Source organism: Excalfactoria chinensis, chromosome 1 (genome assembly GCF_039878825.1).
Source record: "Excalfactoria chinensis isolate bCotChi1 chromosome 1, bCotChi1.hap2, whole genome shotgun sequence".
Classification (NCBI taxonomy): Eukaryota; Metazoa; Chordata; class Aves; order Galliformes; family Phasianidae; genus Excalfactoria; species Excalfactoria chinensis.
Window position 1 is genome coordinate 33,627,784 of NC_092825.1, and position 27,202 is coordinate 33,654,985.

Genomic DNA, 27,202 nt, shown 5'->3' on the forward strand with positions numbered 1-27,202 from the left:
ATTTTTATTTCTTTTATATAAAAAGGTCTAAACAGTGAGAGTATCATTGCCAAACTGTTTATAAAACTTCAGTTAATTTGCCCTGTTGGATGAATTTGTTTTTACAGACATTCCATATTTCTTTTATGAAAATGATACTATGCAGAAAGAGTGTATTTTTATGCCATTCCATGTTAATCTTAAAAGAAACCCAACAAACAAAAAACAAACAGCCTCCCCCCCCCCTTGTTTTAAGCGATCCTAATTGAGAAAGCTTACCAAATGTTCATTTTTAAAGCTGTATTATGTATTATGACAACATCTTCCCCTTTACCAGTGCCAACTTCATTTGGAAAAAAAAATAATAATAATTGTAGCATGGCAATAAACTATTGATTTTACATTGAAAATAACGTGTGGGTTACTTCAATATTTGCCGCTGTTAGTGTGGATACATACCGCATTAGTAGCCTTTTTTGCTCTTCTGTAAATCACTGCTTGAAGGCAAGGATAAATAGCAGTTTTCTTCCCCTAGTATCCCATCCAGTAGTGGAAAGAAAATCCAGAAGACAACGACCCGGTGTTGGCAAATTTTTCTACAAGCTTTTGTTTCCTTTCTGTTAGAGCCCTGTGCTGCTGCCTGTAGGCCTGGATTACTCGTTAGCAAATCACATATTCATCAAGGTAGTAAATGACTAAGATTTAAAAAACCCCTAACATCCTTTCTATTTATGTATTTATTTATGTTTTTTAAGCATTGTACCAATGATTTCAGAAAGAGTAATAGGAAAAATGCAAGGTTGAAGCCCTGCCCCCATGGCCTCTATGCTTTCCTCCAGAGGTGATGAAATGTAGTGATCTTGTCCTACATGATGCAAGATTTAGATTAGTTTGAAAACGTATCCTAGAACTAAATTATCATATAACAAGATTATTCTACAGTGGTTTGAGTTGGAAGGAGCCTTGAAGACCATCCAGTTCCAACCTCCTGCTGTGGGCTGGTTGCCGCCCACCAGCTCAGGCTGTCCAAGGCCTCAACCTGGCCTTGAGCACCTCCAGGGATGGGGCACCCACAGCTTCTCTGGGCAGCTGTGCCAGGGCCTCATTGCCTTCACAGTGAAGAATTTCTCCCTTATGTCTAATCTAAACGAGCCCCCTTTCAGTGTACAGCTATTCCCCCATGTCCTGTCTCTGCGCTCTTTGACAAAGAACTTTCCTGTAGGGCCCCGTTTAGGTAATGGAAGGCTGCACTGAGGTCCCCTTGCAGCCTTCTCTTCTCTGGGCTGAGCAATTTCAGCTCTTTATCTTGTCTTCATAGGGAAATCAGTATAATAAGCGATAAATAAAACTACTAATGCAAGGTATATAGTTACTAAAATATCATGCAACTGATATAATCCATTGCTGTTACCAGTAAGAATATTCTGTGTTCTGAAATAAAAAGTTGGCTTGGATGATGTTAAAAGGCCAATTCTCCGCCAACACAAATGCTACAAACTGCTCTCGTTAAAATCCCTGCAGGTAAAGCACAGCAATACAGCAGCACCCAAAGGGCTACATTTTGTGATGGCTGTTTTCCCTGAGCCTGCGCTGGACCTGGAGCTGAGGGGCACAGAGCCATGCAGAGCAGTCAGCTCTGGAGCTGAAACACGCAGTATGGTCTGCTCTTGGGCACTCATCCCATAGCAGGGGGAGGTGAGAAGTAGTTATCAGTTTCAGGAGCTTCTGCTTGTATTAAAATACTGCAACGAGCAGAGATCAGAAGGCACAGCTTCAGCCCGCTGCCGGCTGCCAGGCTCCCAGCAGCGCAGCTTGAGGCACACGACAGAATCCAATGCGGTCACAGCACTCCGCCCCGCGCACCACATCGGCCGCTCCCGCCTCCCGCCGCGGGGCGGACTGCAGCTCCCAGAGCGCCGCGCGGCACCTCCGCCGCTTCCTCTGACGGCAGTTCCGCCGTGCGCTGGTGCTGTGGCGGCGGTGTGCGCGCTCGTCCCGTACCGGAGGCGGCTGGGTGTCCCGCGGCAGCATGGTGAGCGGCGGCCGGCCCCGCACCGCGCCCGCGGCGCTTCCAGCCGATGGGGAGAGGGAAAGAAGGCGGCGCGGAGCGGCGGGGGGCGCGCGTGGCGTGTGGAGGAGGAGGTTGGGCCTGGAAGGTTCCAGAGCGCGCACGAGGCGCGCCCGTTAGGCCGCGGGCGGGTCCCGGCGCCGGGTGGGCGCTGCCGGGTTGGGGGTGCGGGGTGGGCGCTCAGCCCTTGGCGCTGTCACGGGCCGGCCCTGGGGAGCGAGGGGAGGGCGGCACGCATCTGGTCGTGTAATGCGGGGGATCCGTCTCGATCCTTCAGCAAATGCGGTCTGTCTCGCCATCTCTTCACCGCGCAATTCACGAAATCTCTCAGTGAACGGATCCCACTATTGATTTCAAACACGTAGTCGGGATCTATTCAGTACTGATGTACTTGTTATCGAAACCAAGCGTGACACAGGAATTACTTCAGCATTAAAACTATTGCTTAGCTTGCTAGTGCTGGGGATTTGTGTTTAGAGTGTTTTGTGAAAGCTCCAGGAGTGTTCTCTGCTCTCGCTGCTGCAGGCGTCCATTTCCCTTGCTCCCGTGAACATTTTCAAGGCAGGGGCAGATGAAGAGAAAGCAGAAACAGCTCGGTTGGTGAGTTTGTTCTCTCAGATGAACTGATGATGCTCTGCGTAATTATAGTCATTCTTTTAACTTTACTTTCAATGTGTACTGATGTAGAGCTTCTGTAGTCTCGTATCGTCTTTTGTTGTTGCAGAAGGTAGAAATGTTTTGTTCATATCAACAGTGTTCTTTTGTATCTCAGCTTAGGAGGTTCTTATTCCTTGGAAGCCTTTTGGCTCTGTTTTATGCTTACTGCAAAAACTGAATACATAATTGAATTGTAGCACTTAAGAAGCTTGGAACCAGATTCTGCTGGAAGGAGTTTGCCTGTAGAAGAGTTTGGTTAAGATGTCCCCTTAGAAGTTAGAGCCTAGCACTTACTTATTGCTTTAAAGCAGAAATAAAGAATTTCCTAAGGCATATTTGTTTTTGTTACAGTCATCCTTTGTTGGTGCAATTGCTATTGGTGACCTGGTCAAGAGCACTCTGGGACCTAAAGGCATGGTAAGATAGCTTCAAGTCCTCAGTGGTCATACCTCTTAATTTCAGGCTTTAACCCATGCAAACCTCATGGAGGTTCATCAGGCCAAGTGCAAGATTCTGCACCTGGTCAAGGCAATCCCAAACATGAACACAGGCTGGGCAATGACTGGAGTCCTGTGGAGGACTTGGATAGATTGCTGAATGAAAAGCCAAATATGAGCCAGCAATGTGTGCTTGTAGTCCAGGAAGCCAACCATATTCTGGGCTGTATCAAAAGAAGTGTAATCAGCAGAGACGGGGAGGGCATTCTCCCCCCTGTTCTCTCTTAAGAGGGCATGCCTGCAGTACTCTGGGTTGGGGTGCCTGACACAAGAAAAGCATGGAGCTATTGGAGTGGGTCCAGTAGAGGCCACAAGGATGATGAGAGGGCTGGAGCACCTCTCTTACAAAGACAGGCTGAAGGAGCTAGGCTTGTTGAACCTGGAGACACAAAGGCTCCAGGGAGACCTCAGTGCAGCCTTCCAGTGTGTAAAGAGGCCTACAGGAAAGCTGGGTAGAGTGCAGTGATAGGACAAGGTGCAATATTTTTACTCTGAAAGGGGGCAAGTTTAGATTAGTTGTAAGGAGGAAATTCTTCACTCTGAGGGTAAAGAGGCCCTGGCACAGCTGTCCAGGGAAGCTGTGGATACCCCCATCCCTGGAGGTGTTCAGGGCCAGGTTGGATGGGGCCCTGGGCAGCCTGAGCTGGTGGGTCGCAACCAGCCCACGGCAGGAGGTTGGAACTGGATGGTTTTTAAGGTCCCTTCTAACTCGTACCATTGTATGATAATTTAGTTGTAATAGTTACTGTTCTTTTTCAAACTGTTCTATTTCTTGCATCGTGCAGGACAAGATTCTCCTAAGTACTGGGAGGGATAGCACGGTGACAGTGACCAATGATGGTGCAACCATCCTGAAAGCTATTGGAGTTGACAACCCAGCTGCCAAGGTCTTGGTTGGTGAGTTTCTAACAAATTGTCATTGTCATAGATGGAGTTTCTTCACTTGTAACTTTCTTATGTAGTTGTAACTTCTTCATAGAAAAATATTCTACACAGTGTGAAAAATTGACACATTCTGCGATATTGCTTATCTATACTTGAGAGCATCTGTCTGGCCTTACTTCATTTTGATCATGATCTTTAGGCACACGTTGAGAGGGGGATGGCTCTTGACCACTGACAGGCTAGAACAGGTCTGTGTTGCAAACGAAGATGGGGAATTTGAAGGATGATGCTGTGTTTGATTTGCATCTTGGGTTTCTCTCTGAGTTACAGTTTGACAGCCTCTTTTTTCTTCCTTAGAATGATGTGAGATAAAAATGCTGAAGATGATAGCTGCTAGGGGTGTTCGGTTTGTTTTGGATCCAAGCATTAATGCAGTGGCTTTCTTTTAGATATGTCAAAGGTTCAAGATGATGAAGTCGGTGATGGAACTACGTCTGTCACAGTGTTGGCAGCTGAGTTACTGAGGGTGATGTATTAACGTTTTTAAATGGTTTTATATAGGCTGTGTAGTTCTGGGATGTCAGTAGGAGATGTGCTGTTGATGCTTATGAAGTGGGCTCCCAAAGGATAGGAATACTTTGCCCCATTGCCATTAAACTGGTAGGAAAAAACCCTCACATACCGTCTTCCTGTATTTTTTAAAATGTATTTTTATGTAGTCTGTATAATGCATAAATTCACAAGTATTTTGATTTGGTACATTTCTTTAAAAAATACTTTCTCCTCCTTTCATTTTACAAGTGAAACATGAAAGTATTTTTGTGTCGTAGGCCAGTTTCTGGATTTTGCATTGAGCAGTGCATGCAATGTGAGTCTCCTTTGAAATCCTCTCCCACAATGTCCAGGAGGGGATAAACCAGCCTTGTTGAGTTCTGTTGTTGTGTGCACAAGACCTGAATTTGTAACATTTCTTTTAAACACTGCATATTGAAGATTACCAAACACTGTACTTGAAGTCACTATGAAATAGGTGCTAGATATGAAGAACTCAAGCTCTACTGGGGAATCTAATGGTCATAGTTTGTGGATCTGAGATTAGGAGCATCTGAGAAATGGTGTGTCAGTTTGCCAACTTCCTTGCAAAAGGGAGTTTGAGGGTTCCTTGCTCTCCTCTGGGCCCCCACTGCACCTTCAGTTACAGGTTTAAATGAACAAGGAACCAGTGTGTAACATCAAGTGAGAGCTGGCTATTTTGATGCATGTGTCTGGTTGCTATTCATATTAGAATTAGTTTTGTTACTTAATTCCAAGGGCAAGTCATATTTGCCTGGATTGGAGGGGGGATGGAGGACTGGAAAAGTGCCTAGGATGTTCTCCCTCACTCAGGTCTTCACTTTATTTTTATAGTTCTGATGCTTTTGCTGGCATTCCGAATCTTCAGACTACTCCGAAATATCTTTCCTAGTTAATGTAAATGTTCTGTTTAAGAAAGCTAATGATTAATTTTATTCAAATAGGAGGCAGAGTTACTGATTTCAAAGAAGATTCATCCTCAGACCATCATTGCAGGTTGGAGGGCAGCCACAAAAGCTTCGAGAGAGGCACTCTTGAAAGCAGCTGTGGATCATGGGTTAGTAATGCATAGTTGCAGGAGCTCCTTATAAACTATTTGACATTGAAACTTATCAGTGAGAATTATAGAATGCTGGGAAATTATTTGCTGTTTGAAAGAAACAGAATAAATGAACACTTGAGTGGAAGAGACTACTTTTGAGTCTGGTGAACTGTAGAAGCTTTGTAAGACTACTGAAAATTGCTTGTGGTATTCAGAAACAGAAAATGAACAGTAATTCTCTCCATAGGACAAAAGTCTGAGTCGTTATTTCAGATCTCTTGCTCTGATTTTAAGTATCTTTGAATTCTTTACCTGACAGCACAAGCTTTTCTAAGCAGGTGCCAAGTTTTTGTTGTTAATCAGTCTAACATATTCTTGTAGTGAAATTACACACCATAGAATACCAGTCCAGTGACTGTACAAATAGTACAAGGACAGTGAAATATATATACGTATATATACATATTTAAAGCCTTGATGTAGAAAGAAGCAGCATCCATTTCTAGTTACCAGTGTAGGTTTAAATGTTGTACCATGTTACATAGCCAAAAATCTTGGATGTCATCACGATATACAGGTTGCTGATAGAGTACATGCTATCGTGGTCCCTGATCAAAATAGCAAAATGCAGGTAATTACTGTAAGGCTGAATTGATGTTGTAAAAGAAAGGACAACAAACACTATCATGATAGTGGTAGCCTAGTGATACTCAAGGCTGCCAGATTGAGACCTACTAAAGTAGCTGTGCTTCCTTTATTGTAGTGATGATGAAGTGAAGTTCCGTGAAGACTTGATGAACATTGCAGGAACAACTCTCTCATCAAAATTACTTACTCATCATAAAGATCACTTTGTCAAGCTAGCTGTAGAAGCTGTTCTTAGATTGAAGGGTTCTGGGAACTTGGAAGCTATCCACATCATTAAGAAGCTTGGTGGAAGTTTGGCTGATTCTTACTTAGATGAAGGTAAGTGTTTGTATCTTGGCTGTAATCGTGCTTAAGAAATGAAACTTAAAAGTTACACGTTGCTATGGGAAACTGAATTGTAAAGTACAAGACTTTTATTTTTGCAGTAATATAAATGGACTGTTGTCCTTTCTTTATTTGAAGTCTTTAAAAAAATCTTCTATTACTACAGGCTTTTTGCTTGACAAGAAGATTGGTGTAAACCAGCCAAAAAGAATTGAGAATGCAAAGATTCTCATTGCAAATACTGGTATGGATACAGATAAGATTAAGGTACGTATGGAACTACTGTTTTGAAACAATTATTTTCATAAGCAGAGTTAACTGTTCAGGCTGAACTCCTTGTTCTCTTTAATTTAGATTTTTGGCTCTCGTGTTAGAGTGGACTCTACAGCAAAGGTTGCAGAAATAGAACAGGCAGAAAAGGAAAAAATGAAGGAGAAAGTAGAGCGCATACTTAAGCATGGAATAAACTGCTTTATTAACAGGTATGTTTTCATGGAAAAAAGGTAGGGTGTATAATGCAAACACAAAGTGGTGAGGTTTTAATACTCTGTGTATGAAGAATATTATTTAAACCTATACCAGTCAAAGTAGTTGATGTTAACTAATGCTTAGTTGATTCACTTCAGTGAGGCTAGTGTTGTTTCCTCTGCACCTTTCTTCCCCCTCCCCCCCCTACATCCTGTATACTGTTGTCCTGCTTCTTGGCTGTTCGTAATTAGGGATTCGTATCTAAGCCCAGGCAGTCAAAGTAGCGTTGTTGTGGTTTTGTAGTAACCAGTGACAGGTGAAAAGACTCAGGTCCATAGATTTGTGTCATGTTCATTGTGTTCAAGTGTAGGTATAATGAGTGGTCTGTCTGATATACCTGGTACAGATGTATAGAGTTTTAGAGTCTGGACTCCAGTGAGTGGATTGATGGAAGAATGCTTCAAAGTAATAAAGATTTCTCAACCTCCTGTGGTTATGCAGTGTGCCTCTAAGACAGGTGGTGGCTGTCCTGAGAAGTTCAGGTAGTGATCAGTCACTGTAGCCGGGCTAATGATATTCTGACTGAGGTGACAATATATTAAGTCTTTACTCACTGATACAGTTGATTTCTGCTTATAGCCATGTTGTAGATCTCTTCCACATCTGATATGTTTGCCACTTAAGTACCACCGAGGAGATGTGTGATGGATCAAGGCAATATTGGTCTAGAGCAGGAAGACTCTTCTCTGTATGTAACCAGAAATGCCATTTGTCTCTTTTGAAGATAGACTATAAGTATCTATTTTCATGAGGTGACGTCTCCCAGCTTCTGAATTTCTATAGCACTCCTTCTCTGATTTGGAAGGGAAAATAATTTGGTTGTTGACCCTGCTTTGGAGAGAGGAGAATAAGTATAAATAAAGAAGCACATAATATTCTCTGTAGTCTTCTATCTGGATGTGTTAAAAGACTGGCCAGGTACTGTGCCCACAGAGTTGTGTACTGCTGGGATTTTGTGTTGGTAAGGAATTAAAGAAAGTCCTTTCCACGTTGTTCTTGTACACCTTACTATAGAATTGGCAACTAAGCTTCTGTCAAGCACCTAGAATCAAAGGACTTGGAATTCAAAGCATTGGTGATATTGTGTCCGCAGAGGCAATGTATTCAGAACTATTGTAGTTTGAATTCTTGTAGCTTTTCTTTCTTTCCCCGTCACTGCTGTTTGCTTGCTTCTGTGTGAGTGTAACTTTGGATGGCTGGGGCCTCACATACAGCTGTTCTTTAGCTTTCAGAAATCTACATCCATGCTGCTAAGAACTGACTGTCCTTTGGTACCAGAGTAACAAAGGGTTTAGAATCTTTCAAAATGTCTGTTTGTAATTAGAAGTTGTGCCCTTGCTTTCATTGCAGACAGCTCATCTACAACTACCCTGAGCAGCTTTTTGGGGCTGCTGGTGTCATGGCTATTGAACATGCAGACTTCGCTGGTGTGGAGCGTCTGGCTCTCGTTACAGGTACGTAGGCTGCCTTACTGTTAGACTGCCTTACTGTGCGATGCATGGAGGGCAGCGTTTGATCTTCAGTAAATGTCAGTGACTGATAACCTAGCTTTTACTTCCTATGAGCTATTAGGGAGATCTGTGAATTTGAAAAGTATTTAGCATAAGCTTTATTTTACACAGCTTGCCTACAGACAGGTATGGAGGGCTATGAAATTAACCATCAGTAACTTTAAAACTAAGTCGTGGATTTACTGGCACTCAGTTATCTGCTATTGAAAGAGCACCCAGTTTCTGTTCTCAGTATGTAACGTTTCTGTTGTAAAATGGTTGATTCCGAATCTTTCCTTCATAATGGTGTAAAGATGTTTTCTCTACCAACCCTGAGAAAAGGGTGATGATACTAAGTGAAAAATAGAAATATGGACTGGTTAAATTGTCTTTTGTATTTTAAAGATACTTCAGATTAAGTCCGTGCTTGATAAGCATTAGAAAAGTTTGTTTTCTAGGGAAAAGATACTTCAACCATGGGAAGTGCAGAATGATAAATCCTCCAATTAATACCGCCTTGTTATAAATGTATGTTTTACTGTAATAACAGAAGAGTAAAGGGGCATCCGATGTTAAAAATGTGGGCCTGAGTCATCAGCTTAATATGGACTTGAAATATTGTGAACAATCAGGATATTTTCAGTAGTGGTCACTGATCAGGGAAATGGAAAGTTTGTTTTGCAGAGACAACATTTACTGCCTGCTTTAGTCATTAATAAAACTGCAGTTGCGTGCAGCTGTCTGTAGGCACCTTGATGCAATGAGAAGCTTTATTATGGAAGAAATTCAGATTTTATAGACAGAACAAGTGGACAGCGATGGACCACACTGGATCAAATCATAGAGCATAAATGCATACTGTACTATAAATTTCCTCTTCCTTTGTAGCTACAACTAAAGCAGTGCTGTGAACTAATGCGGACTAATAGAGTGTATGTGAATGTGAGAATGAATGCATGTGAATGATTTCTATAGAGCTATTGTAGTTCTTCTGGCACAAAACGCTGACATTTTAAGGGTTTACCAACGTCAGTAGAAGGCTTCTGGTACATACACTGACATCAGAAAAAATTGGCTTATCAATATTGTTACATTGAATTTGTTCCTATGTGCGGTTATGTGGATTTGTTTTCTTTTCTTTTTTTGGTCTTGGCTAGAACTGAGAATGCTTTTTGACTTCATGTAACCTTTCATTTGTAGGTGGTGAAATTGCATCAACCTTTGATCACCCCGAGCTAGTAAAGCTAGGCAGTTGCAAGCTGATTGAAGAAGTCATGATTGGAGAAGATAAACTCATTCATTTCTCTGGTGTGGCAATGGGTGAGTGTTTTAACAGGGATGTCACACTGCAGTGTTATATGATATCGTCATCTCGTGCCATGCTCTCATCTTGCTGTTATTGTTTGTTTGTTTTAAATCTTCCTGCATTTGAACTTTGTAGGTGAAGCCTGTACCATAGTTCTGCGTGGAGCGACGCAACAAATTCTAGATGAAGCTGAGAGGTCTTTGCACGATGCTCTCTGTGTTCTTGCCCAGACTGTGAAGGACACTAGAACTGTTTATGGTGGAGGTATTAAATTCTCTTTACTATGGGCATGGTACACATTTTGTATTACTATTCAACTCGTGTATAAAACACCTATGTGTCTTCAATGTACAGGTTGTTCCGAGATGCTGATGGCTAATGCTGTTGCAGAACTTGCTATGAGAACTCCTGGCAAAGAATCTGTTGCAATGGAGTCCTTTGCTAAGGCTTTACGAATGGTAAGTCTGGTTAGTCAGAGTGCTGGATTAATGTAAAGCTGCGAGAGCTCGTTGGTTTATTGACTTTGGATATCAGACAGTTGCTTCTCTGTCCAACTTCTAACTTTCTAAGATACAGTAATGTATCTTGGATGAAAAATTACTGTTTCTCCAAAAGCCCTTGTATTCAGTTTGATTGTATTTGTGCTCTAGTGCTATCCAGAAGTTTCTAGACTTCTGCTGGAGGCTGCGTCTTAGTAGGAATTGGAGTACCACAAGAAAACAAGTTTAATAGAATATGATGGTGTTAACAGACACTCAGTGTGGGGACGGGTTGCCTTCTGATTGCTCTATTTTAAATCAGGAAAACCCCTCCTTAGGGAATTAGACTGTGAAGCATCTCTCTGAAAGCAAAACAGTAAAGAGCCAAGTAAGACTTGGTGTTATCTCTTCTGTCAGCTCGTGCAGGGTTTGTAAACACTGATCTGGTGGTTGGTGCTGAGCAGTAAGCTGTGTTCTTACATCCTCCAGTTGGAGTTTGAAGTGATGAACAGAGACATGTTTCTTTCTGTCCATGTATAACAAGGTGACAAATCTGCTAATGCACTTCTGTCCTCTCAGCTCTTGACTTACAGCTTTAAACAAAAGGGTGGTGGGATTGTTTTGTTCTATTTTTTGATCAACATAACAGATAACATAATATTTTTGATTAGCTGCTCTTCTTGAAACTGAATAGTCAGATGGCAGTGTTGAAGTGGGTGATGTTTTTAACTATAGGAATCAGTCCATGTGTTAATTAAAACCAACTTGTGTTTTTCTGCCTAGATCCCAACAATAATAGCTGATAACGCTGGCTATGACAGTGCAGACTTGGTTGCTCAGCTCAGAGCTGCTCACAGTGAAGGGAAGACAACTTACGGACTTGGTAAAGAGCTTGATGTTATTTCTCTTGGATTGGTGTTTGAGTGGGGGGGGAGGAGGGTTAGACTTAGTGAACGTGTTTGTCACTGATAAACTCCGCTGGAAGAACCGAGTATGTTGATGCCACAGTAAGTGCAGTGATGTAAAAATGATAATAACTGGAGAGGAATTTTGAACTTAAAGGAGGGACCTTGATGTGAATTGCTTTACTTAATACCTCCCCTACTGCCAGTATAGTTCGTTTGAACAGGTAAACTGTTGGGTTGTCTGCTTCTGGTAATTTCCTTCCAAGTAAGCAAGGGAAGGGAAAAGCCCAGACACAAAACAAAGCACTTCTGAACCTGTGTTTTCTTTCAGATATGAAGGAGGGTACCATTGGAGACATGGCAGTGCTGGGAGTAACAGAAAGTTTCCAAGTCAAGAGACAAGTTCTGCTGAGTGCAGCTGAAGCAGCGGAAATGATTCTTCGTGTAGATGACATCATTAAAGCAGCTCCAAGGTATAACTAGGATGTCTGCATTGGTCAGCTATAGTAGTATGAAGTAGCCTCCTTCCAAGGAAGAGTGACTGCAGAAAAAGTCTCATTCTGAAACTCTTTGAGATGAAGGCTGACATCTGATGTGCCAACGCTTGTTTCATATGATTATTTTTGTATGAGCAATACGAACAGGCCGTTAGAGCCATCAGTGCACTCAGCATTGCGTTCCTGAGAAATATCTGCTTAATCTGAAGGCACCATCTGCTCATATGGCTCTTAGAGTGCTAAAACATCTGCACAAGTGGCTGACCACAATGTAAGGGGCTTTTCTTTTAGGAGAATGCGCAGTTAAATGTGCAGCTGCTTCTGGAATAGAATGTGCACCTAGAACAACATTGTGTTATGTTACAAAGCATGGGAAGAAATCTTACTTCTAGGCAGGTTATCCTGCCCCTGTGAGGTAGTTTGCACTGGTTTATGACTCGCAGTTCTTTCTTGCTATGACCGAAGCTTGTGCCTTAGCACAAAAGGCACTGCCATCTCAAAGCTGTGAGATGAAACTGGCACTGAATGCAAAACATCAGTGGAAAAACAAAGGCAGGAGGGGGGGGTAGGTTGGTCAGCCTCAGCATAGGGGAAAGCTTTCTGATCTTTCTTTTTCTCCCCAGAAAACGCGTACCAGACCATCGCCCTTGTTAAACTTCTCCTGGTACCGGAGACTGCGTGGACCAGATCTCACTTAGTCATCCTTTTTTTTAATGATTTAGTTTTTGTGAGCTTACGGAACAGAAGCTTAAGATGAGCAGCTCCATCGGCAATGGCAAGAAGAAACTGTCTCCAGCTTCTTTTTAACTTATTTTGGTTTATGTGTGTTGTGGGTAAGATTCCCTTCCACATAAAACACGGGCTTTATACACCGTACAGCTTCTGTTCCTTTCCACGTTCCACTTAAGATACACAGAAATAAAAAGTGAAACAAAGTTTATCAGTGTTGTGTTGGTCTTTGTGTTGGTCTTTGTGTTTCCTGTCCTCACGCACACTTAGGATACTTTGAAGTGAAAGATCAGCTAAGGCTGGGGTTGTGCTCTCACACTGCTGTGTGCGCCATCAGCTTCTTTAGGATGACTCTGTTCATTTTTTATAAGCTGGATAGGCTTGGAATCGGAACCTAAGAAATAGGCTCTCATGTGGTTATCCTTTTCTAGTGACAGTGGAGTGCTGTTTGTTTTCTGATGCTAAGAAGACAAAAAGCTGAAGAGGGATTTTAGTCAGTGCCCATAAGAGTACCTTAAATTGCACTGCAAGTTTAACGTAGGACGCTTCAGTTGGGAAGAAGTAGCAACGTGCTGGATTGCCTGCATGTGTTAGGTTATAGACAGAGGCTGTCTGTCTTTGTACGTATCTATTATTAAACTTAGGGCAGTTGGGGAATTGTGCCACACTGCGTTGCTTTCCCTTTCCCCCCCCCCTTTTTTAGCCCCGTTTCTGTTGTGAACTGTGCATTCCTTCCTATTTCATTAGTTGGTGCAAAGGTGTAAATGCTTTTCCTTGTTACACCAGTGCCTTCACCAGGAACTGCAGCAGCAATGAAGCCTGTGATTCCTACTGCAGCCTTCACGGAGGGTTTGGTGGCGATTCTCAATAGGGACGAGTGGCGGCGCCCCGTCTGCACGGCAGCCTGCAGAGAGGAGCTGGCTGGGCTCCCTGACCCATCCGGCCCTTCCCAGAGTAACGCCGCACCTTGACAAATGACAGGGGCTGTCTGCCAAAGCAGAGATCAGGAAGGTGTCTTCTCTGTGCAAATGGTTTTTCTTCCTGAAATGAAGGGGATGTACTCACAGAATGCTCCTCCAAATCCAAACGGGCTTCAAATGACTGCAGTGATAGTGCTGCCTTAATGCAAGCCTTCAAGAAGCAGGTGAAAGCACGTATTCCCCACCACCCCAATAAACAGCGCCAAGGTAGTTCTGTAGGAAACAAAACGTCGGATGTTGAGTTAAAGCCCCCAATTCTTGTCCTGTTTGTACAAAGAAATAGCTTGCTGGAAAATGTTTGGGTAAGGGCTGGGGAAAGGGAGGGCTCAGTGAGTTACAAAGTAAGATAGTTCAATGAGACCGGAACGCTTTATTTAATGTAATGAATATAACAAGTACACTTAGGTAGGTGCCAGCCAGATCCAAATGCAGACTTGGTTTAACAAGCCAGCAAGTGTGAGCGGAGTCTATATATATTTTCAGAGAACGTTCTGAGATTGCTGTTAAGCAGTCACAAACCAGCGCTGGCTCCAAGGATTCAGGGGCAGCCAGCCGGCGCTGCTGCCTGCTGTGGGAGAGGGCTGCCTTCCAGTAACCTGCTGTGGAATCAAAAGCTAAATGTCAAGTCACGTTGAAACTGCATCACTGTTCTGTGCTATACAATCAAAGCAAAACACACTGCAGAAGTTCTGTGCGTTTCCAAGGGAATCTGATGAGGTCTGAGTTTGGCAAGCTGGAGCTATATCGGGCTGGACAGTCCATAGGCTTGCCTCAGCTACAGCTCCTGAATGATCCTGGAGAGGTGGGCTCCCAGCCCTCTGGTTCCACATGCAGGGTTCCCTTTGCTGCAGCTGTGGTTCTCCCATTGTAGCCAGAGCTTTGGTTTTCTTTGCTACTGCATCAAACCTCAGCACGCAGCTGCCCCTAAGGCAGAACTTACAGGCGCAAGAACCAGCAGAACCACATCCAGCTGCACTCAGCATCATTCTAACTGCTACTTGACGAACACAAAACCAGAGTGGTCACAGATCTTCCGGGAAGAAGATGGCAGCTGTAAGAGCAGAGCTCTCTGCTGCATGTTGTTTCCTCTGTTGTGCTTTGGGCCGGCAGAGCTCAGCAGTCTTCTGGCTCAGCTTTGGTGGCGGGAGGTGGTGATGGTATCTCACTGAGTGAGATTTCAATCACAGCCCCGGAGCGCTTGCGGGGCTCAGGGCTCTCCTCCGACCACCTCCCCACCCTGCGCACCCCCTTGGCCACCTTGGGGGCATTGCGGCACGGGTTGTGGTCGTAGATCACCAGCTTGAGGCCGTGCATGTGGGCCAGGCTGGGGAAGAAACGGATGGAGTTGCGGTCCACGTCGATCACCTCGAGAGAAGGCATGTGAAGGAGCACGGAGGGGAACTCAGCCAGCAAGTTGCCTGAGAGCCAGATGGAACGCAGCTCACGCAGGCCCCGCAGGCGGGCGGGCAGCGTGCGTAGCGCGTTGGAGCCAGCGTGCAGCGTCTTGAGCAGGCTGAGCTCACACACCACCTCGGGCAGCTGCTGCAGGCAGTTGGACTCGATCCAGAGGGTCCTGAGGTTCTGCAGGAGCCGCAGCTCGAGGGGCAGGCTGCAGAGCTTGTTGTTGCCCAGGTAGAGGATGCAGAGCTGCTTCAGCGCACACACGGCCAGCGGCAGTGCTCGAAAGTTGTTGAAGTCCAGTGCCAGAATCTGCAGGTTCTGCAGCTGCTCCAGCTCAGGAGGGAGTTGTGTCAGGTTGTTGTTGCTCAGGTACAGCTTGACCAGTTCCCTGAAGGAGCAGATGTGCAGGGGCAGCCTCCGCAGCTGCCTGCCGCTCAGGTCCACCATTCTGTCCACGGGCATCTCCTCCAGGTCCTCCAGGAGGTACTTCTGGCACTCATCGGAGGGCACAAAAGCGACGATGGCTTTCAGACTGTTGCCCATCTCGAGTCCTTCTTCCTTTGGAGACCGAGGGCCGGAGCCAGCTGGCCTTGGCTTCCTCCCGTTGCGAGCTGGCCTGGTGGTAACTCCGTCTGCCCAATATAAGGCTCTGTTTACATGGCACCGGCCACTAATCTCAAGAGCTCTGAAATGTTCCTGATAATGGAACGAGTGTTTGGTGATGGCTGCAGACGTGGTGACCTGCAGCACAGGCCTCTTCCAGCCCCACAGTGCTTGCCGCCCCTCCGCTCCCCAGCAGCCATCCTCCCTCCCCCATGGCCTGCACACCTCCCCTGCCCTCCGGCCGCAATCAAACCGCTGCTTCAGTGTCCCCTGGATGCGCTGTGGCGGTGCGGTCTGTGCAGCTGGCACGGGGCTGGGGGTTGGCTGCACAAAGGAAACACTACAGAAGAATGAATTTTTCAGCTACACCGTTAATTAAATTTTCAGCAGAAATGTTGGCTGTGATGGAGCTGCTGTTTGCAATACCTGTCAGGACGTGACCGACTTTGCAGACGAGGGGCCGCTTTTATGGACTTGCCTTACAAGGTGCCAAGTACAGAGTTGAACAGTGTAACTTGCCACCCAGTAACTTATCTGGAACCTTTCACACAAAGCCTTGGCAAGCAACTATCTTTAGCTGCTCCGGTGTTTATGTTCTAATGCCGCCACGTTTACTACAGCCCCTGGCACCCCGAGCCATGCAGGGCTTTCTCATTGGGTTCTGCTTTGCATCTTGCCGGAATCCCAGCTCCACACACACGGTCACAGCCAGCCCAAGGCTGCTCTCCTGCCATCTTCCAACCCTGTGATGGCTGTTTCTGGACTGAGACCCGGTGGGAAGCAGTTGTGGGTGTGTGTACACCAGGCCATGGCTGTGCTGTACCTCCCAGAGCTGCGTGAGGCAGGGAAGCAGCCGGCCCAGCACTGCCATTTTCCACACTTACCTTACTTCGGGGAGGCTGTTTTCTTCAGGCAACTTGCAGTCTCTTTCTGGGGGTCAGGTGCTACACAACACACAGACGTGAGTGCCGGGAGCCGTGTGTCCTTGGAAAACCAAAAGGCAGGGCAAACGGGAGGCTGAGAGAAAAGCAATGCCAAACAGGTTAGGTGGCCTCACGATCTGCAGTTATATGTTAGATCTGGTGATACGGAGGTATATACGGTTGGGTATAGGGTATAGTTTCCTGGGGTCTGAGCTGTGCAGAAGCAATGGCACAAAGTGTATGGAGGTTTGCAGGAGTGCAGCACAGAGGGCAGCTGGGGATGGAGAGCAGTGAGTGCTACAGCCTGATGCCATAGCACTGGTGCTGAGGAGCCAGGTGGAACATGGAGCTGGGGAACAGGGACTCCCTGTGTGACCACCTGCAAAGGTGTCTGGTACAAATACTGCGGGCTGAGGGGTCAAATTGACACCCATAACAAAGACACGTTCCATAGGCAAATCCTGTCTGAGACCTGCTGGTCACACAGTATAGCAGCTTATAGATGAGAAGCTGTCAATAATGTGATTTAGATACAGTTTTCTTAATAAGCCATATGGGGAGAAATACGCAATATATGCTATGCCTATAGACACATTTATGTAGATGTGTTTTTCTACTTGAGTTATTCCTACTTAATGAATCTTTTAAGCTTCAGAAAACTATTTCTTTGGGATTTTCTGCATTGTAGCTTAATCATTATTCCAGCTTATCAAAAAAAGTCACAGTGACCTTTTATTGCTGCATTTTGTACCTCCGTTGGCTTCAGCAAAGGTCTGTTTGGAACACAGTGTGAGATCAGTGCTTGGGGAAAATAACCGTCATGTAGTGGGATAATAAATGCCTGCATTTGTGATAAAATGAACGATTCTGGACCTTCTGAGAATCACAGACTCAATGGAGGGCATGAGGCAGAGATGGTCCCCTCTGCAGACCCACTGCAGTGCTCTGGAAGTCACTTTGCATCTCTGGAGCTGCTCCTCGTGCCCTACAACATGAGCATTAGTGGCTGCCCAGAAGCATTCGTGGCATTTGAGGAAAAGTTCAAGCGATAAAGGTGCTCAGCACAGCCGTTGCCTTGCTCCTGTCAAAGTGACAGTGCTGCAGCAGAGGGCTCTACTGTGCATGGAGGGTGCGGGGCTGCTTTGTGAGCAGTGCTGCTGCTTTCTGAGGGCTCTACATTGTAAAGTCCTCTCTTTGGTCAGCCTGCTGTATTAAAGCAAGAGGCTGGAAGGGACAGCTTTGAGAAATGTCCGCACTAATTGCTGCAAATCATTTGATCCAGGTTTATTTTAAACCTATGGCTGGCATTCAGATCCCTTCTTCACTCACACATGTTGTACATTAGTTCTTTTTTCTTCATTGGAAGATCACCCCTAGAGCAGGTGATGGCTCCTTATCTTGGCCTGGTTTTGTCATTCACTCTTTCTCATGTGCTTTCAGGTTCCAAAGGCTCAAAAAGTCCCATAAGGGAGCAGGCTGGGTGCTAAGCCCCCTCCCAGGGGGTTGGTGGGCAGCTCCTTGCTCTCCATCACATCACTCTCTTTTTAATACCATTGCTTTCCTGCCAGTCTGAGGTAAGCTCTGGTGCCAGGTGGGGTGGGAGCAGCCGGGAACAGTGGGGAAGTCAGTCCAAGTGAGCTGCTCCGACAACAGAGCTCCGGATCAAAGTAGCCTTAGCCAAGCAAACTACTGGCTGTTTATTGCGTTGTCATCTTTTTTACTTTTAAGACCCATTTGTATTTTATTTTATTTTTTTTTTGGATGGCAATCATAATTATATCTGTGTCAGAGCTCTTGTGTAAATAGGGGATTCATCTTCAGCTGTTAGAGGATGGCTTTTCACCAGCCAACCAAGCACCCATGTGCTCAGACCTGCTCCATGTAGAAGTGAGTCAGTTGTGTGTTCTGTCTTCTCTCTCTGCCTTTGACACTCCTAGCCTTCTTGTCATTAAAGCAGGCTTGAAAAATAGCTTATGCAGAGGGAAGCAGGCAGCTCCTTGGGCTGCCTTCTCTCTCCTGGGCTAACAGGAGCCAAGGCTCCCCCATTTATTATAATTACATGAAAGATACTAATGATTGTCAGTAAGTATATTTTTGGTCTAGACTGTGCCTGGGCTATCTGTGCCCAGCTTCTCTGGGCACCAATATTTGCTCAATCCAGTGGTTGCTCTGAGAACAAATCCCTCCACTTGCTGCCAGAGCACTGACCTCCTCTGATTGATTGACCTGGCGAGCAGCTCCCAGCTCCCAGCAGGGTATAAAAAAGGGACTTCAGAGGAAATGAACATTGTTGGACTTGAGGCCAGCTGAAGCCATGAGGGCCATATTGCTGACTGTGGTTTACATCCCCTTCACTGTGGCCTTGCAACGGTAAGAGTGTGATGGGCCTCCCCGGCTCCTCCTGTTCCAGCTGGATCCTGGCATGACAGTGATTATTGCTACTGGGATCTCCAAAAAGACACGAAGAAAAGCATACGGGGTCTCTGGAAAGGAGATCCAGTTAGCTTTCATGTAGTTCTTTATTTGTGTAGAGTCCCGCTCGTCCGATCCAAATCTGTCAAGACACAACTTAATGAAAAGGGAGAATTGGAGGAATTCTGGAGGAATCATCACCCTGATATTTTCGCTCGGAGACACCTGTATTGCTTCCCTCCAGATCTCACTTTGTCAGTAGGAACTGCTTCAGAAAGGCTGTATGACTACATGAATGTAAGTACGGTTATGGTAATGCAACTGTGTGGGCTCTCTGCCATTGAAGGGACAAGGCTTGGAATAGAGTCTCTCCACTGCAGGAGTTGAGATAGGAGACTCCTTGTAAATACTAGATCATCAAAATTAGTTTAACAGTCTGCAAAATGCAGCATGTACAGATAGAGGTTAATATGGGACCTTGACAGAAAACTGACATAATCCATCAGAGGTAGTTCTGTGATGAGTTTAATTTTTGTACAGATCTGTTTTAGCCTTCATCGGGTCTTCAAACAAATGTGGAAGGTTTGCGTCTATCAATCCCAGATGAAGACCAGGCAGAATCTGATTAATTAGTTCAGATTTATCAGGATCTTGTATGTTTACCTGTTATTATAACAGATCCCCAAGATCTCATTTATTTAATTACCTCAGTCATAAATCTGGGACAACGAGGGCCCAAGTAGAGTTTTTATTCTTTTGCTTTATCTGCTGAGCCTTCTGTGTGTTTGGTATTGGAGACTGACCTGGGTCTCTGCACTGAGAAAGGAAAAATCTAAATTTCCCTGGATGTGAGACAGGTAAGCGAGAAGGTCAACCATCCTATAAGCTGCCCCTTCTGGTTTTGTTTGTCTGTCTACTGCTTTCTTTGGTTGATCTGCTCTGTTTGCCTAAAGAAAGGTGAAGTTGTAGAGATGCTGTAGAGGCTGCTGTGGGCAGTGGGGGGAAGGTGAATCATTCAGAAAGAGCTTCCTGACATTTGAGGCTCATGAAGAAGTCTCCAGATAAGCTGGAGATGTGAGTGAAGAAGAACAAAGGCAGAGAGTCAGCCTGCTCTGACACATCAAAATAACTAAACAAAAGCCTCTTCCCCAGCATCTGTAACAATTCTGTGAGGGGTTTTTTGCAAGTTTCTGGAGTGTATATATATATATTTTACCGAAGTGACAGAGAGCTGCCTCAATTTATAGGTTAATCAGTATAAGGTTATTTGATACAGAAAGAAACAACTCCCTGCTGTACAGCTGGATATTCTATTACATAGTACTGTGTTATGGTTATCTTGTTAAGATTGTAAACTCCAGGGTCACAAACTGTATGTGTGTGTTAATTAACAAGCATACACAAGAAGATACATACTCAAATACTTTTTACTGTTACAAAAGACTTGTGCCTTTGAATTCCAGAAATGCTTCATCCTATAAATAGGTCTCTTAATGCTAAAGTGCTCTTTCATGGCCAGATACAGACACTCAGACAATTGCATGCTGTGTGTTGATAAGCTCTTCACTTCAGCAATCACGTGTTCACAGATATCTCTATCTTCAGCTGATGCCCAAGGACGGTCAGTGGTTCCTTTAACCGCGGGATGAACTTTACTCTGTACATCAGATATAGTCTGTAGAACAGAATTTGTTTCTGACTTGCTCATAACTGCTCATTGCAATAGGCCCTAAGGAAATCACAGGTTCACCACCTCGGCAGTGGGGCTGACTGGGTTGTCCTTCCCAGGCACAATACTTTGGAGTCATCAGCGTTGGCACACCGCCTCAGAGCTTCACCGTGGTGTTTGACACCGGCTCCTCCAATTTTTGGGTCCCTTCTGTTTATTGCATCAGCGAAGCATGCAGTAAGAAACCTTCCTGTTCCTTGTCCTGCTGACATCCTGGGTAAACTGGCCGCAGTCAAGCAAAGATCTAACTGGCATTTGATTTCCTAATAATGCCATGTGTGGGCAAACTTTGGAAAGGGCCAAGGGGTTGCTGTCTGAAACTATCAGGGGTTCGTGGGGGGGAGGGCCTGGAGTAGCCCCAAAGCCTTGCTGGCCTGCTCCTCCCTGCGCTGGTGGCAGACAGGGTGGGCAGCTTCAAGCAGAAGACATGAAAATGGACCCGGGGAGTTACAAACCAAAATTAACCCCTGAGGTATTCTGAGAGCAGAAAAATGGGGTGTTGGCAGGGGAACAGTGCCTCTGTTGATGACTTCTTCATACCGAAAGTCAAAGCTGCTTTGCCAGCATCGCAGCCAGTTCTATAATGGGGAGCAGGTGAACAGCCTGGCCCTTCCGTTGGGGTGCAGATGTGGTCTGTTTTGTGCAGGGGTGCACCAGAGGTTCAAGTCCTTTCTGTCACATTCATATGTGCATGGTGGAGAACCCTTCTCCCTGCATTATGGCACTGGGCAGCTTCTGGGTGTTGCAGCCAAGGACACACTGCAGGTGAGCCTCCGGCTGGGTTGGGCCTTGGTTATTGAGTTTGAAGTGTGCCTAATTCATTGGAACTGATGGTGTCTTTCCTTTCATCTCTTTTTCTCCTACTGAACAGATCAGTAACATCTCCATCAAGGGACAGGACTTCGGCGAGTCAGTGTTTGAGCCAGGATTGACCTTTGTCCTTGCCCACTTCGATGGTGTCCTGGGCCTGGGCTACCCCTCCCTAGCAGTGGGCAACACTCTGCCTGTGTTTGACAGAATCATGAACCAGAAGCTGGTAGAGGAGCCAGTCTTCTCCTTCTACCTGAAGCGGTCAGTCCTAGCAGTGGTAGGGCCAAGCAAGACACGAATGCACTTTAGTTCTTTATAGAGGCAATGGAGCATCTGTGTAAATCTTCAGTTCCAGAAAGTAATTGCTCTCATTTCATTAATTTTGTTTTCCTTCGATTTTCCAATGGGAAATAATAGAGTGAAAAGGAAAATACGTTTTAGTATGGGGGAGGGGGGACCACCAGTTTTTGGACAGACATTTGTTGTGGTAACTGGTCATGGACAAAAGAGCTCCTAACTCAGACTGGAAGCGTGCTGAGCTGCTGGAGGTTTCCCTCACACCAATGGAGATGAACAGAAATGCAATGCTACACCCAAGTGGCTGCATTTAAGAAGAAAAATGTTGCTCTCTAATATGAACTCGTCTGTAACTCCACTAATTTGTCTGGATTTGATTCTGAGTGGAGAGAGCGACTGGCTTGATGTGTTCCTAGTGCCTGCTGTCAGCCCTTGGCAACTCACAGTACATTTTCTCAGAGAGTGCTCAGAGGTTCTGAATTGAGATATATTCAGTTACAATTCAGAAATAACCAGGTTCAGCCATCCATGCTTGAATTTAGAAAGCACTGTGGTTTGTCTTTTAAGACAGGTCTAGTTTTTGTACTCCAACATACTCCTGTGCCTCTGCTGATGTGTGCTCTTCTTCCAGGGGAGATGACAATGAGAATGGTGGTGAGCTGATCCTGGGGGGCATAGACCACTCCCTCTATAAAGGCTCAATTCACTGGGTCCCAGTCACTGAGAAAAGCTACTGGCAGATACATCTGAACAAGTATGTATGCACTACATGGTGGAATTCACTCCTCCAGGTAAAGTCCACAGAGGCAGAAACGCTCAGCAATGCAGATGAAAGAGGCTATAGTGTTTCCCCTTTGTGGGTCTCAAAGAGGAGGTTTCCCGGGACGAGTCTGAGGACTATCAGCTCTCTGAATCTGCTGTGGCATGGATGGCTGGTTTCTGTGAGGGCATTTTAGAATGCTTTAATATGATACAATAACGGTCAGACTACCTCTTGGTGGGCTATTCATGGAAGTGGCTAAGGCACCAAGGAACTGAGTCCAGTCCCAGGTCTTGCTCTAATCTTTCTTTTGAACCTTGGCCAAAGTTGTTCACTTTGTTTGTACTGCATAAAAGCTATGAAGACCCATGAGGACATTCATCAACAAATGATTGGGGCTGCAGGAGTCCTGGGAGAAAAGTGAGTCCACACGTGGGTCTTCCTAGATCTGCTTCTTTTGGTTTCTCATTTTTAAAATACACTTTTATTTTCAGACTGGGAAAGCCTGGCAGCCAGCTCTTCATATCGTGCCCTGACTTTGAAGTCAGATAGCAGTGGTGTGTTGCTTCAGATGCAGTGTATATGCCATTTGTTTAAAGATGCCTTGTTTTCCACTTGCAGTATAAAGATCCAGGGCCGGGTGGCATTTTGCTCCCATGGCTGCGAAGCCATCGTTGATTCTGGCACTTCTCTTATCACCGGTCCCTCGTCACAAATCAGGCGATTACAGGCGTATATTGGGGCAACTCCATCGCGTTCTGGAGAGGTAATCACTATGCAACCAGAAAGCAGCCAGAGAAAGAGAAACTGGTGTTTGGTGCAGAGAGCTTATAGGGTGGGAGAAAGAAGAAAATATTCAGATTAATGGCTGAGGAAGGTCTCAGAGACAGTTTTGTCTCTAAGACAATACTGAACTCAGTGCCGTGGTGGTTTTGATGTATCTGCCTTGTTGCCCCAGCCCTCCTCCCAGTGTCTGCCTCCTCTGCGGTTCTCTTCAGTGATGGTGTGTAAGCAAACAGTGGGGGTATCTGTTTAAGGAATTGTTCCATACCCCACATTTTTTTTCTGAAGGTATTTTTCTTTTGGAAAATGAGAATGGTACTGCCTTGCCAAGTCCCCAGCTATAGCTGTGGGCTCTCCAGAGCTGGAAGGAGTTGATGGCCATCCCAGTCAACATTAAAAAGAAATGGCAATGGAAAGGCGTGTTAATTGTGATCCCAAATGGCTCTGCTGATGGACCTCCCACTGCCTGCTCTGTCTGCAGAGTAGGAGTCTTTATGCCAGGGTTCCTGGGAGGGACATGTCCAGGTTGCTCACAACGTCGGCTCTGGGTAGATGAACCCTAGGAGTACAGAACAAACCTTGCTGCCTCTTGCACTTCCTGCTCAGTGCCTTTCTTGTGTTTCCTCATTGTTTGGTATCTCTTTCCTCTTGTATCCCCCTTCTGACACCAGCCAGCACTCCCCCTCCTCACTGCCGTTCCTCCAAGGATCATCTCCACCTCTTCCAGTCAATTGAGATGGCTGGGATTTGTCTCTCCATGGTTTCTCTAGTCACAAAGCTGTACTTCCAGCTCCCCACACTTCTCTCTGGGGGTTACACGAGTCGAGGCTGCTGGAGGTTGGGCTGGTCACTGCCCTCTCAGCAGGGATGTCTCTGCCACCCTTTATACCTTCCCATTGTTACTTTTCCAAGCCCTGCCAATATCTAAAGCACTGAGACAGTGAACCTGTGATGGCTAATCTGAGACAGCTCCAGGAGGGAGCAGCTTATTTTTCTGTGCATTATTGATGACCTTTGGCTGACTCCCACGGTCAATTTTTACCCTGCCGCGCTCCAGTGCTGCAAGTAAAACCACCGCCTACAGTTCTGGGTGACTCCACAGTTGTCTTGATCATGACAACACGGCACTTTGGAGAGAATTAAGTGTTACTTTTGCCCTGTGCATGGGGCAAAGTTCAGGGAGAAAGTGAGCTTTAATCTGCCTCCCTTTGGGAGGGGGAGACCTGGAGATGCTTCTGTGTAACTGATGAGGCTTCGGGCTTCTTTTTCAGTTAAACCTTACATTTTGTTTTCATTAAGGTTTTCAGGCACGTGTTAAAGAGTATGTTTTGATAACAGGTTGTTTTTATAACGCTACGTACTCATGGGCATAGATAAAATCAGTAATTTCAAAGTAGTTGCCTTGATACTATATAGACAAGGGATGCGTCATTTCAGCATAAGGATATATATTCCAATGCTGACATCTCAGATTCTGTCAAAAACAAACCTAAAAGACATTCTTTATGTCACTTTTATTTTAAAACCACGGGCAGGCTGAGTGTGTTGGCTCAGATTTATCCTGGTGTAAGCAGGTGCTTCCATCAGTGATTGTACCAGAACTTCTCTCTCTTTCCAGAAAGGATTAATTTGCTCTGAATGTACCGACAATGTAAATGAATTGTGTCTTGCTTCTCATATCCTACAGATCACTGTGCTGTCTCTCTTACCCTTACCTTCTCTATCCCATGCTTTATCTTGCTCTAATGGCATGACACCTGCTTGGTTTGCAAAAGGTTTACGGCTATATTTTGATTAAGTTCATTTAAGAACCGCAAAAATAGCACCTTCCTTGTAGGAAGGCCCTAACACGATGACTTTAAATGCTGCAGTTTGCCTCAAGGATCCCTCTGGGCTTGGAGCATTGCGCAGTTCCATTTCACACGTTGGTTGGTTGGTGAAATAGCTGGGAGGCCAGGAAATGATCTGCTGGGTTACTGTAAGCACATGCATTATTTATAGAAATTAATGGACATACCAGCATTCAGTCCTTTTTCTGCTTTTTAAATCCCACTCCAGTGCGGTGTAAAGTATGAATATACGAACGTATAAACACACAAAGTGCTGTGTGTTCATCATGAACTTTCTGAGTGGGTCCCTTTTTTTTTCTCCTGAAGCAGTGATGTTACCTTCAATAACGTACTTCATGGGCTGGAGGCAGCTCCAGGACCCCACCACAGCCTGGCACTTGGAGGGGTTCTGCTCAGCACACCTTTTTTTTCTTCTTACTTAAAGGGACATAAACTTGGTTTTGTACATGGGGGGACATCAGAATGCCCCCGCACCTTGTCCCTGTGGGGAGTGCAGGGCTTTTCAGAGCCCCTGGGGGCTTTGGGACAGCTGCTATGATCCAGTGCTGGACCTGTGGGCAGTGCTGGGGCATGAGTTGGCCTAAAGTTCCCCCACAGTAAATTCACCATTAGCAGTGGCAAAAAGCTTGAATGCAAAGGACAGTACTTAAAAAGCAGTAAATCAATCACACGCCAACCAGTGTATTGCATACAGTTTCTTGTAGACTGCAGAAGACTGTCCAGCTTGCCCCACATCAGCTTCACCATCGGGCACCACGAATACAAGCTGACAGCAGAGCAATACATTGTGAAGGTGCGTGTCCTTCTGGCTTTCTGCTCCTGGTCAGGGCCAGAAGAGCCACTGCAAGGAGATGTTCTTTCTTTTCCAGGAGTCCATTGATGACCAAACCTTCTGTATGAGTGGCTTCCAGCCTCTTGACATCCCAACTCACAGCGGTCTGCTCTGGATTTTAGGGGATGTCTTTATGACTGAGTTTTACTGCATTTTTGACCGTGGGAATGATAGAGTGGGATTTGCAAAATTTGCTCACACGGATGATTATGACTGAGTTGTAACATCATTCATTCTGCATCAGCATGGATGCTGATATAACAGTTTTGAGCAGACCTGTGAAAAAGGACTAAAGGTGAAACTCTGAACCAGAATGCAGACCTCCTCCTCAAGCTTTTAGTGCTCAGGGCAACCCTTGTCCCCAGTTATATAGTTTGGTTCAATCTCTACATACTTACAACTGAGATACATGTCCTTCCTGAATAACTGGTGAACACCACAGCTCTCTGGATGAACAGAGCTCATCTCAGTACGTTGTGCAGCTCTGCAAGAGGGCAGGAAGGATGAAAATGCTGAACATCGTAAGACTGAGAGTATAACAGTTAGAAATGGGTGAAGCTAATCCCAGTCTGGTTTGTTTGTAGCCTTTTTTTATTCCTGTATGCCATCTCCATCTCCTTTCCCCTCTGACTTCATTTTCTTGGTTATGTTCTTGTTTTGGCAACCTTGTCTCCTTCCTGCCGTGTACAATCTGTTGAGTTAACACCGATTCATATGAAGAGGAGCTGGACTGATCCCTGAGTGACCACCACGCTTTCTGACACTTCCTTGCAGACAGCTTACAGCTCTCTCAAACCTGCTCTTCCCCTTGTTCTCTTGACTTTTTACTTCTCCTGCTCTGGGTCTTGGTGTTCAATGTCATTTGATTTTGACCTTCTGGGTTCAGGGTATCTATTTGCATTTCAAAAGCCAGACTGCAATCCACACAGCAGGAATTGCTGACCTTTCTACAGCTGATTGAGCCAAAGAAGATATTCCAAAATGATACCAACCGGAATATTTGTTTTAATTGTTAAAACCGCTGCTGCCTCTGTACATGCAAATAAAGCTTAACCAAATGAAATCTGCTTTGGACTTAATGGTGCCTTGGCTTTTGTTTCCTTGCAGTGGCTCCTGCCATGCCAGCTCCATGTGTTCTGAAGGGGTTGAGAGGGTCAGCAGCAATTAAATATAGAGCTTGCTTGGCAGCCTGAGGGCAGGGGGAGAGATAAGACA

At 45.3% G+C, this 27,202-nt stretch overlaps 3 protein-coding genes across 3 annotated transcripts; 2 read left to right on the forward strand and 1 right to left on the reverse strand.

The window, feature by feature from the left end:
- The first annotated feature begins 1,872 nt into the window (after positions 1 to 1,872).
- On the forward strand, positions 1,873 to 12,818 carry CCT2 (chaperonin containing TCP1 subunit 2). The gene is made up of 16 exons (XM_072357577.1): positions 1,873 to 2,011; positions 2,573 to 2,647; positions 3,056 to 3,121; positions 3,987 to 4,098; positions 4,536 to 4,612; positions 5,604 to 5,716; positions 6,465 to 6,667; positions 6,840 to 6,940; positions 7,028 to 7,155; positions 8,552 to 8,655; positions 9,892 to 10,011; positions 10,133 to 10,261; positions 10,352 to 10,455; positions 11,260 to 11,359; positions 11,713 to 11,854; positions 12,502 to 12,818. Exons 1-16 carry the CDS (start codon positions 2,009 to 2,011, stop codon positions 12,530 to 12,532), a joined length of 1,608 nt encoding a protein of 535 aa, XP_072213678.1. The 5' UTR covers positions 1,873 to 2,008; the 3' UTR covers positions 12,533 to 12,818.
- A 1,882-nt stretch (positions 12,819 to 14,700) lies between these two features.
- LRRC10 (leucine rich repeat containing 10) lies at positions 14,701 to 15,531 on the reverse strand. Its single transcript, XM_072329891.1, has one exon. It carries the CDS (start codon positions 15,529 to 15,531, stop codon positions 14,701 to 14,703), a length of 831 nt encoding a protein of 276 aa, XP_072185992.1.
- A 3,297-nt stretch (positions 15,532 to 18,828) lies between these two features.
- Positions 18,829 to 26,204, forward strand: LOC140248878 (cathepsin E-like). Its single transcript, XM_072330024.1, has 9 exons — positions 18,829 to 18,884; positions 19,046 to 19,223; positions 20,715 to 20,832; positions 21,302 to 21,420; positions 21,527 to 21,726; positions 22,394 to 22,516; positions 23,144 to 23,288; positions 25,850 to 25,948; positions 26,025 to 26,204. Exons 1-9 carry the CDS (start codon positions 18,829 to 18,831, stop codon positions 26,202 to 26,204), a joined length of 1,218 nt encoding a protein of 405 aa, XP_072186125.1.
- The last annotated feature ends 998 nt before the right edge of the window (positions 26,205 to 27,202 follow it).